General features: G+C 41.3%; 1 protein-coding gene across 1 annotated transcript in view; it reads left to right on the top strand.

Annotated features, from left to right (window-relative positions):
• SLC1A7 (solute carrier family 1 member 7) overlaps positions 1-2611 on the top strand; it is a gene marked incomplete at both ends in the record, with an annotated part of 47210 nt that extends 44599 nt beyond the window's left edge. The window contains 2 exons of the mRNA XM_080349123.1: positions 192-291; positions 2375-2611. Of these exons, the coding sequence (XP_080205249.1) occupies positions 192-291; positions 2375-2611 (337 nt within the window). The remainder of the gene's footprint in view (positions 1-191; positions 292-2374) is intronic.
• Between the last annotated feature and the right edge of the window lie 9699 nt (positions 2612-12310).

The following is a 12310-nucleotide window of genomic DNA, read 5'->3' as shown; positions in this document are numbered from 1 at the left end:
AAAGGCTGGAAAACGCAACTGAGCAGCTCAGTAACTCATGACTGCCCTGTGCCAAACTCCTTACTACTATTTCAAACTTGTTAGCTTGTAAAAACAGCCATACTGGCCCTCAGCTATAATTACTGCAGTGTTGAAGGCATAGGCATGTCTCCAAAGAGCCAACAATTCACCATTACTATTTCATTTTTCAGAGACAGATTTAGAACAATGATCAATGTCCTGGGAGACGCGCTGGCTGCTGGGATCATGGCCCACATCTGCCGGAAGGAGTTCATCAAGGATGGCGATGAGGTAACAACACCACGAGCCAGGGTGTGCCAGCGTGTGCCGTATCACGGCAAAGAACCTGCCAGCTCTCAGCCTCCCACATTTGTTTCACCTAGTTTATAAAAGGTGTTTCAGAGAGAGGACAGAATTGGGCAATGTGCTGTTTAGCCAGACAGGGTGGAGGGATCCTTTTCCATGAGGTCATGCAAAAAGCCACTCGAATTCAAAGCTTGCCAGCCAGATGTCTGGCACACCGGTTTAGGAGCAGGAGAAGCAGCTGCACTGTCCTGCAAATGCATGATATGCTGGAACTGTGAGTCTCACACTCAGTACCCAAGTCCTGACTGGCCAGTAAGATGTCATTCTAAAAATAAGACTGGCAACAGAGCAGGGTGATAACTATCCTTGAGTATTTGTGTGTAGGGGCAGGTAAAGGTATCTACAAGTGTACATATGCATAATCAATAAGCTCACAACAAAAGCAACTATCCTGGGTGTGTTAGCATAATCTGAAGCCACCATTGCAACAATTTCCTTTCTGGACAAGTGCAAGGGCAGCGCTCCATTATAGACTTCATTCGCAGATATCTTCATGCCTCCTACATTTAATTCAAGTTCCTCCTTACACCTTTTTTCCTTCTCTGTATTTTATTCCATGCACTCCCTATGCTACCCCTGCCTCCCTTCACACCTGTACTTGTTTTCTTTCCTCTTTGGCATGACTCATTCAGTCGTTCCTTGTATCAGGAACTCCTCATGCTCTTCCTTCAGATCCTTGACAGAGGAGATTACTAATTCCACAAGCCCATCATGCTTGGAGGTGCTAATCTCCAACCATTTCAACTCATGGCAGACCCACTACCTTTCTTCCACAAAGACAGAGTAGTTTCTGCAGAAAAGTTTCTTCGACAGGACTGTTTTTCACAAGGCACGTTTCATTTCTATGCATTATTTGTAGTATTCTACAAAGTACAAGAGTATTAATAGGAAAGTTTTATTTCAATTATTATTTCTCCTATTTTACAGATGATCTTTCTGGTAAATCCTATTCTCATCCATTCCTGCAACATGCATTTAAAATTCCTGCTCTTTCAATTTTACATTGAAAGACCATCCTTATTTTCTGAGGTACTTAGCACCTGCAGTAATTACTGATGACAGGATTAGGCCTGAATATATGGGCTACACGTATAGCTAGCTATCAAAAAACTAAACGTACAACCTAATGGTAAGGTATGTCACCCGTTACAAAGCCAGAAGTGTAGTCTGAGTTCCTACATAACACGGACCTCCTGGCCTTTCATTGCTGTATTTAGAACTCAGTCAGAACTCGAGAAGTTTCAAGAATACAAAATCCCTCCTAAGGGATTATTTAGTCATCTGTGATGAGATTTTTCTTTGCATCGTGCTCTATAATTGTATTAAAATATACCATTAGTCTGTTGTATGTTTTGGCTGCATAATTTGTGGAGTTAGTAATGTATACCCAAAGGCCCAATTTTCTCAGCTGCTTGCCCACCTTCATTCTTTGCCAGTATTTACGTATTATTTTCCTCATCAGAACTTCTGGTTTGATTTAAAGGACACTTCAATATTTAACTTATGAATCAGTCAATAAAATCCTCTATTTCTTTTGAAGTAGTGCAAACTGAAAAGCCAGGTATTCATTTATTGAGTTAGAAGAAAGGCAGAAGACAACAACAAATACTTACTGGTCTATGTAATTGCACTCAAGAGTGAGCAGTGCCCAAAGCTCAGCATGCTGGTCATGGAGAGTCCATATCTTTCAAACTTAGCCCTGACATTCTAGTCTTTATCTACCCTACTTATATTGGTTTATTGATACAAGCAGTTATTACTGTGGGTATACGTTAAATTAGAGTTGTGACAGAATGTGCGTTTTTACATACTTAGAGACACCTTCACTTTATCCAGATGGTGCAAAGATGCTTTAGTGTATATAAGAAACAGGTTCTGGAACTCTATGGAGGCCTGAGATAATCCTGGTCGATGTAAAGCAGACCACAGGCTTTCAAAGTAAGAATTCCTTTCCTGTTGTATACAGCAAACACTGGCAGTATTCCAAATCTTAATGCTTTTCACATAGGTGCCATTGATCTGTGAAACTAAGCCTATTAACGTCCATCAAATTGTGGCTTATCAGAGAAATGGCTGTGTGAAGACCATGAATGAATCTCGTGGACCAGAAACAGTGAAAGGGTTTCAGCACAACATACCCGTACAAGTGGAGCAAGAAGAAAGTCCAGTGGAGAATCACACTAAGAAATCCAACAGTAAAGACCACTGCACTATTGAAATAAATGAACTAGAAACAAATGTGTAACGGCTGCTCTCGGTGGTATCTCATACCCCAGTGACCTGATACCCAATCTCTACCTCACAGCTGGAAGAGGGACTCTTTGCCTTCAACAGGAAAATGTGGAATTATCACCACCCTGCTTGTACTGGAGCTAGGAGACCAGCTGTGAACGTCAGGAAAGGCACACAGCTTGCAAGGGACATGGGCTTCTTTAGGTGGAAGATTTTGATACTGAAAAATTAACTAATGGACGACTACTGTTTTGTTCTGCACTCAGTTGACTCCAATATAGTATTTGACACTCCTTTGGCTTCTTTTTATTTTTTAAGGTGTTTTTTTATTTGACCCTTTTTGATTTTCTAACCAAAGCCTTTTTTTTTTTTTTTTTTTTTTGGTGAATCTCAGTAACTATGAACACTGTATTTATGTAGATTTTTTGCTATGTGAAAATGTTTCACCAAAACTGCTAAAGATACTAATTTTGTCTAATATTCACTAAATAAAGAGTTTGAGCTTAGTTTTAGAACAGCAGTAAGAAAATCACACTGGTCTCATGGGGTTACACATATTACTAAATGACACGTCAAGCAGAGGTGAAGCGAAGCATACATTTTTGCGAGAACGCACATCAAGGAAATTCTGATGGGCAGCCTTCAAAGACAGGCACTCAAGTGTGATAGGTAACAAAAAGCACAGAGTCACTGCAGAGCACAGTTTGCCTTCCAAGTGCCAGATTTATTAACCTTTTTTTTTACCTAACTCTTCAGTAGAGTCAGTACCATGCACATGCAGAGGCAATGTGAGCCCTAATCCGTAAGCACTGGTGCTAATGTTTCCTCTCCTGTAATCTGTAGGCTGTTCTACTGTAAATATGTACAAACCCAAAGCTCAAGCTCTTGAACTATGTGCTTCAGGCAGACTCAACATAAACTGGACAGTTACTACCTTTCCACTACCTACTGAATCTTGCATTTTCAATAAAATCTGCTGAGTATGTTTCCAATGTTTGTGATAGAGAACATTTTTAATAAACCTGCCATTTCAAAAACAGGCTGTCTGTGCACTTTTACTATTAGTGTCTTCTTATTTCTCTGCTGAAATGGAGAGTGGAAGTGAGGAGACCTTTTCAAAAGTTGGAATTTGATCCAGAGGTTATATACTAGTTCACACCAATACACTTGACATATTATATTTAGCTACTTGTGGCACATTAGTTTCATATAACATGTGTCCAGTATTGTAACATGCTTCTCTCATCTGTAGAGAAAAAATAACCAAGTCAAAAGGACAATTTCTGCACTCACCAGAAGTGTTTCATGCATACATGACTAATGGCTTTCCTGGGATGTGCACGTTCAGCTCTTCTTCGAGGGCTCCTGTTCAGAGTAATTTTGTAATGCACTAATTAGTTGCCCCAGAGGGCTGTAGTATTGGTAGTTTAAATATCAAATGGCAAAGCCAGGAAACAAACAAACAAACAAAACCCCAAACATACACAACAACAAACTGCCAACACATTTGCCTATAATTCCTCAGAAAAGATGTATTTGAAAATACATACAGTTGGTAACTATTTTCCTGATTTTATCCTAGAGTGAAAACAACAAACACAGAACACAAAGAATAGGGAAGAACTGAAATTATTCAGAAGAATTTGCTCCTGACCAAGTCCTGTAATGGGCCTGCTCTACACAGTACCATTAAAAGGCGCGATTTGGGAGAGCTGAGGCCTCTCTGAATCGCAGAAGCACTGACTGATAGACATCGTATCTGATACTTCCATCTCAGCAGCACTGGGAGCTCCAGGACGTCCCCTTCATCCTTCCCCAGCTGTCCATCCCTCCCTGTGCTGCCTCCTCTCCTCTCCCAGATGTACAGACCTAATGATTTATGAGGCCAGACAAACCATCAGATGAGAAGTATTTTTAATTCAAACCAGTTCACATATGTTTTCAGCACAGTCCTAACAGACAGTTGTGTCGACACAAATGAAGGGGTGACACAGGGACAAGCAGCAGCAGCCAAGGATGAAACAGTGTAAATTAAGCCAACTCCAGTGCTAAGAAGCCATGACTTCTACAAGAAGAACTTTAGATGAGATAAAGCATCAAAGACCAGAAGAAGCAGCCAGTTGGGCTACACAAGTACGATGCAATTAAGAAAACAACAATTTTGCCCTTTACACTCTGTTTGGCAAGTAGGGAATGCAGAAGTCTTGAGTGAAGCCATATTTTTATGGAAGCAACAGACTGTTAAAATTAGCCTTCTGCATTCAAACCCTATTCATAGACTGTCCAGGTTTGCTTTGCAAATTTGAAATGCATTATTTTTAAAAAATTATATTGTCCAGATCTTTAAAACTTGGGATTTACACCAATATGTGTATCCCATTCATCTGAGAAATAACACCAATTGTAACTTACCATTACTTTTGTGAGTCACTGTCCCCTGTAGTTTGGAGCTGCTGTTTGGCGTCTGAAGTTTTGCTTTCAGAAGCTCTTTTCAGGGCAAGTCTATTTTCTGTTGATGTTGTCTAGCACCTTGCAACAGCAGCTGCAGTGTGAACCAACTGGGAGGAGGGCAGTGGGCCATTTTCTCACCTGCCCCTTATCATGTGTGGTATCGAGTACTGCAAACCAGAGACCTACAGCACTTTAGTTCTTTGTTCTGGCAAATATATGTTGCTTAGTGTAGTGTGACCTGGACTGGAGCATCTGACTGCTACTACAGTCATTTTGTACTAAGAACACAAGACACCACTATTAACTGTGGAGAAGCAAACACTGAAGTTAAAACAATTTTTATGGTAAGCTTTCCTCCATGTTAGCTGTTTTCTGTGTCTCACGGTGTTTGCTGTCAAGCAGCTTGATACACGGTGCAATTAAGCTATCGGTAGGTTCCATACTGTATTTTCACATATAGATCTGTTCACATTTTCCAGCTATAATCATGCTTCCTTTCAACAAAAATAATGAAGCTGTTGATCATCAAGCTAGAGTGCAAGCTTTGTGTTGGTAAATATGTTTGTTCTACTTTCAGAGCACAAAAACAGACGTGACCTTTACAGGCTCAAGTGTTTATACTAAAAAAAATAAATCAATCAGCCCATCAATCACTAATTACAACAGTTTGCATGGAATACTTCCAAGTATATGTGGAAATAACATATTTCTTTACTGGCAACATTCAATCATATTTTGAAGTTGCCTCCCTCTGCTAAAAAGAAAGGGAATTTAGCCAATTAAAGTATACTCAAGACACACCAGGGGAGAGTGTTGAGGAGGGAGAGAAGATAATTAAGAAACGTGTTGCATTGAATACAGCTACAGAAGAAATAATTTGGGCTGTAACCCAAATTAACACATACTTATCAGACAGTCATTTTATGCTGGTTAATTTGCAACTGCATTGCTCCAGAGATACTACTGAGAAGAAAGAAGCCACTGCAGATTGTTGTGGCATAAAACATCATTAAAGACATCTTAAAATAGGTTATTGAGGATTTTGCCAATGCCAAGGAAGTTTTGAAGTGTTGAATTGCTGTAATAAATCCTTGTGCAAGAATTAAAACTGGGAGAAAGAAACATATCCCACTAACTCCCAAGAGCTTTTGGCTGCCAAGCCCAATAGAGAAATTTATGGAACTAATACAGTTACTCATATTCTCAGCTAGTCTTAATTGATGCCATTTAAATGACTTAATTTCAGTTAAGTGTATTTGTGTCACCTGAATATGTATCCCAATAAGATGATCTAAATAATTGGCTAAACCATTAAATCCTAGACTCCCTCCATGCTATACTAGCAATTAGAAAATACAGTAACTCTGCAACATTACCATTTGATGAGCTCTCTCTTTCAATTCTACAACAAACAATTATTTTAGTCCCTTTTTAACAACAGCAAAGTGATTCATAATATTTTCAAAGCAGACAGGAAGCTTCATCTTCAAGCCAGATGGATAGTCTTGGAAATGACCTCAGTCCTTTCTGTGCTTTCCATAAAAATGAGGTAACTACTAGCAGAAAGTGGTTGATGTGTGCAAGCAAAATGTGTAACCTGGGAAATGAATTGAATCTGGAAAATTCAGGCTGCCTTTGATCTTGCCCAGTGCTAAGAACTCCTGTGTCTGCTTTTACTGAACGACCAGGTGTGTTTTTACATCAAGACAGCTCTCATTCATTACCCTCACAGTGGCAACGAGGAATTGCTGGTTTTCCCCTCCAGGCACTAAGCTGGCTGAGATCACAGCCCTTCAGCTGAGGACTAAACACAGTGACAAGAGAAAGAACTGTAGGTTTTTCCGTAGGGATGGTACTACTGCCTATCTTGCAGAGGGGAAGCACATCTTTTTGCAGTCATAATGGCTGGAAAATGTCTGCTGCATTTGAAAAAAAAGGCCACAAGATAAACAAATGTAATGCATCCATTCACTAAGGGCCAGGCTGTAAATGAAATCCATGTATGAAATTTTTCACTTTAACCTATGGTTTCACATACAACTAAGGAAGCAATATATGCTCAAAATTACACTCATCACTAACTACTCTGGAGCATACTGATAGATACTTCTAGAATTTGTAGGAGTTTGTCCCACAAAACCCAAAATGGATGAGATCAATAGAACGGGAAGGCTGGTCACTGCTTAAGTTCAGTTCATGATTCACTCAGACTTCTCATGTGATCTCATGGTCAAAAGACCACAAAAATGTAAGGTTTGCTTCCCATCTATAAACAGAGAAACAGTGGTTTTCTAATTCAACAGGGTGTTGCATGGTAAGGATAAATCAGCTGAAGACTGAAACAGCTACATAACACATTAAATGGGACTCATGATTACCTTGGATTAGCCACTTCTCTCCCTCTGGAAGTAGAAGATCATTATCTGCAATATTCACAGGAATTGCCAGGTTCCTGTTTTAAGTGACAAAACCTCAGACTCCATTATTTAAAATCAAGTAGCAACAGTTGCATCTCCATTGCCAAGAAGATGATGTACAGGAATGGATTTGGCACAGCTGAGACTTTTGACAAATTTATGTCACAGTATATTTCAAATATTTTACAGGCTGTCAAAGTAAAATCATAGCAGTCTGTTACTGATGGAGAGGTATTTTGGGGAAGGAATAAAGAAGGTTTCTTCAGAAAGACAAGATGGTGAGTATTGCTAGGGGAAGACGCAGAGTCACTTCTGCAATGGAATCAAACCCCTTTCCTTGCTGGTTCCAAGACGAGAGGGCACCAACAGCTGGAGGTGCAGGGATGGAGCAAGCCGCCCCTCTGCTCTCAAAGCTGCCACTAAACACAAAGCAGACAGGACTGCAGTATCCACAGGCATCTGTGACTCACTGCTCACCCCTTCACACCTAATTCCTGAGAACTATTGAAACAGACCATGCAGTTAATGGAAGAACTCTTTTCCTTCTATTTCTGATACAATGAAAACTTAGTTGTACTCCTGCAAAGACTTTTGGTGGTAAGGCATGGTGTCCTTCCTTCCAAACTAGCATAGAGCATCGTGTCCAGCACAGGAATAAGCAAATATTGTTGCTGAAGCCTTTTCAATTAAGCCATTACAAACCCCTGGTATTCCCATGCCACTGGGGATTATAGATGTGCTCAGGGTATGTCACAGTTCTGCTTTTCAGGTTCCATCATAGGAGTTTTTCTTCTTTAAGGTACAGAGTTCTGCATCTGTTGCTTTAAAATGTCATCTTTCATCACTAAGAGGAATCCGCATTTCATTTGGGAATTAAATGTATGCTGGCACATGTCTGCACACAACACTAGCTGAAAGCCAGGATTTGACCCACCACATGGAACCTACTGTAGCTAATTGTTGCTTTTGAACTTTCCTAATAAGGATAGAATATCTCTAGCTGCCCCCCCCCCCCCCCAGAAGAAGGGTATTTTAATAAGATGGAAAAAGCAGGGAAAGCAAAACAAGAAGTGTTTTATGTTCACAGATATCTCACATTACATCTGCTACAAATACTGTATGGGCTAGATGGCAAAACCAAAAGAAAAACAAGACTGACCTTGAGATATTTCATTATGATTTCATTGCTTCTAGTGGTTTTATTGGGCTTTACCACTAAGCTATTAAAAACATGTGGAAATTTTACAGAACTAAGTAAAAATGAGTATTTTTCAACCCTAATCTTCCATCTTCTTTTCCATTTAAATACTTTAAATACTTCTTTTATATATCATGAGTTTTCTTGAAAACAAACTCAAAGGAGAGAGATTGGGTTAGTCTATATTTTATTGACAATTTAATCAGTAAATCTTTGTTTTAGGATGAATTGTCCAATCTTCTGCTGTATTTTCTTTGTTTGTTTTAAATAGAAGAAATAATTTCTCCTAACCAAGAAGAAATACTCCTAACCAAATACCTGGAGAGGAGGACAGGAGGTTTTCAGTCGATCACTGTGGTCGGAGCTAGCGCAAGCATAAAAGTGTGGAAAGGAAGACTCAAAGCTCTCTGATGGAGAGAATATGCACTGTGACTGCTCATTCTTAGTTGTTTTCTCACCGGTGCTGCGCACAGGATTAATGTATAGCTCCATACCATACTTTCTGCACAAGTAACCTGCAGCTCTCCAGAGTAAATTTCACAAAAGGTATTAGGCACTATCTGCATGCCAGAGATTTTTTTGTCCCCTCTCTGAAAGCAGGTGGGACGAACGTGAAAGACTCAGGTTGTTCTTGCCTGGTTTGGAAGTGGAAGAGGGACTTTGATTCTTCCTGCCTGCTCTACAGAGAAGGGTAGGAACAAGCAAAGTGAGCTTTCCAGTGCCAAATCTTTTAAGCTGTGGTGCCTTGTGGTGTAGCAACTCTACTGTCCTCAGCACATTGGTAAAGTGCTTTGAGTTTTATGCTAGTGCTACATTTGAGTTAAACAGCCCCGAAAGAGAGGCCCACCCCACAGGAGAGATCTAGAGTGCTATATAAGTAATCAAAGCTAATTTCAATCCTGTAGAAAATAATATATACCCTAGGTAAAGATTTTTTTTTTAAAGCTAATTTCTTTAATGACTGTCAACAAACAGGTAATTATATCCCAAGAAGTAAAAGCACAAGACTCGTTCTTGTCTGCAACTGGAGCTGAAAATACTGCGGATCAATCTGAATTTTTATCGGCAGCAACGTTCTTGATGGTATCATAATCATCTGCTAAAAACAGATTCTGGAACTACCATAGGGAAAACTTGAGATAGCCTGTACAACTGTGCATTGAAACAGCCTTTGCCTGATTCAAAACCATTTAAAGAAGGACTTTATTGATGGACTGTTTAATGTCCTTGGATACTACTGAAGAATTTTTATGGAAACACTTTGTATACTGGATTATTAGAACACATTTATCATACACTGCCTCCACATGTATCTCACAGCTGGCTGACTTTACAATAGCAGTATGAATCAGAGCTACAGGGCACACCAATATTTTCCCCACTAAAGGGAATGGAGTTTCTTTAAGGGATTTACTCACTGTTTTTATATTAGCAACATAATAAAGCAATTACAATGATCTCCATAAATTAATTCCATAAGAGGAAAAATCTTGAAAAAACAAGGCTAAATTCATATTATCTAAAACTATATATATATATATATATAAATAAAAGTTTTTAGAATAACTATTCCCAAACCCAAGGAGACTTACCAATATTACAGAGTGAAATCAATTAAAAGGATATTGGACTATATCATAGAAGCTTCCCCAGAGGCTGCTTCCCATCAAATATAGAAGTTGTAAAATGTGTCTTTGTTCTTGTCACTTTTTTGTGAGTAAAATTTGTAAAAATATTCGTGGGCTTGGTCAACATGGTGACAAATAGCACCGTAAAATAAACTCTCACTAAGCATTATGAACCAATGTCAAAAGAGAACAATCATGAAGCTTTAATCGGACCCTTCCTACCTCCCCACTCTGTGGGGACCACCGAGAAGCAGAAGAAATAGCAGTTGGGTCCCAGGGAGGAGGACACTTCTCATCCCCACCCACTTTGTTAATGCGGGTCCATAGCCTCACGTGCTTAACCTCTGCTACTCTAGATCCTCAGCCTTTCCAGGAAGAAGTCCCCACTATCCCTTTTGTAAAGCAGCAGAAGGGGAGGAGGGAGTCTGCACCACATATGCCTTAGGAGCAGGCCTGCCAGCCCAGCTCTTCAGCACCTGCACAAGTTGGAGGATCCTTTCCCCAAGAGCCCTTTTACTGGACAGCTCTGTAGTATTTACAGGAGGGAGCTAAAGAAAATAATCTCTAAGTCCCCAAAGCTCGGAAGATCCGGCAGATGTTTAACCAGGCATGGCTGCCTGACCAGAGCTGCTGTGAGGAGGGTGGTTGGCAGCTGCCAGGGGTCTGAGTCGGCCATTCCTGAGGAGCTGCTGCCACTCCCTCAGGGGAGCACTTTGCAGCTTCCTTCCCGCCTCCCCACATCGCCGTTCAAATTTGGTCGAAAGTTTTCCTTCTGACATTTTTTTTTTAGTTTCTTAACTACTTTTTCCTTAAAAGAGTATCTACTTACTGTGTGAATCATCTTTTTTTCATTAAATGGAACATTTAAATCCCAAACACCACAGCACAGTCTGCATGGCCCTTGAGGCAGAGCGGGCGCCCCCTCACCACACCACAAAGGAGCTTGAACCCCCAACCCCTCACCCTGCCTCCCCCACCAGCAGCATGGCTGCTGCTGTCCTCTGCAACTCACCCCTCCTGTCAGCCGAGGCTGGGGCTGCTGGTCACCCGTGAGGTCCTGTTGTCCCTTGAAGCAGAGCTTGGAGGGTGCCATCTTGGAGGAAGGAAAGCCTCGGCCTTGAGCCACCACCCTCCCCACAGAGGAGTCGCCATGGCCTCTCTCCTCTCCTCTCCTCTCCTCTCCGGCAGGACAGCACCAGCTCCTTTGTGAGGCATTTTGCCAGTCAGCCGAGGGAGGAGCCCTCCATGTCTGTGCCCGTGGGGAGCTGAGGGAAGCAGCCTCCCCGGATCCAGTCTGACCCCAGTTCCTCAGTGCAGGCCCTGCAGCCCCTCCCGGCACCCAGGGAGGAAAAAGGGGCCATAACCCCCTTGTGAGGAGATAAACCTCTGGGGAAGACACAATTATTCGTGGCCTTTTTTCTCAGAGGCCCCCAAAGAACAAGCCCCTGGGGCTACCAGGGGAGCTGTGTGGAGCAGGAGGGAGAGGAGGGCGTGCAGAGGCGGGAGTGGGTGCCCCAGTCCTTGGGAGAGGACACCATGGGGACGAGGAACCCCAAGGAACAGGGACAGCTGCAGAACGGCCCGTCCACATCGCAGACACGGCCGGGCTACGTGCCCACTGGCTGAAATAAAAGCTCTTTATCCAGGGGCTATTTCTGGTGCCTGCAAATTTCTTTATAGCTCACGTGCTGTATTTGTACTTCTGTTGCTGTGAAAAATTGTATCCAATCTCAGAAAAATCCCGTTTTTCCCCTGTTTTGTGCAGTGTCCTTGTAATCAGGAAACACGTCCCCTAAAAGAAAAACAGCAAATAAACTTGGACCTCAGTTTGCATTCAGACCACACATGAATACCAAGCACGTGTAAATGTGTACTTAGGAATAAAGTTGTCAACTGAATGCTTTAAATCTCGAGTTTTCATTATCCATACTCTATCTCAGCCTTATAAACTTTCTATTTGTCTCTTTCTCAAATCCAAGCAATTCCGAAGAAAGTTACAAGGAAACAAAAGTTATTTT

Source organism: Nesoenas mayeri (assembly GCF_963082525.1).
Source record: "Nesoenas mayeri genome assembly, chromosome: 8".
Taxonomy (NCBI): domain Eukaryota; kingdom Metazoa; phylum Chordata; class Aves; order Columbiformes; family Columbidae; genus Nesoenas; species Nesoenas mayeri.
The sequence above is the reverse complement of the archived record's forward strand: the minus strand, read 5'-3'. Positions and strand labels throughout refer to the sequence as shown.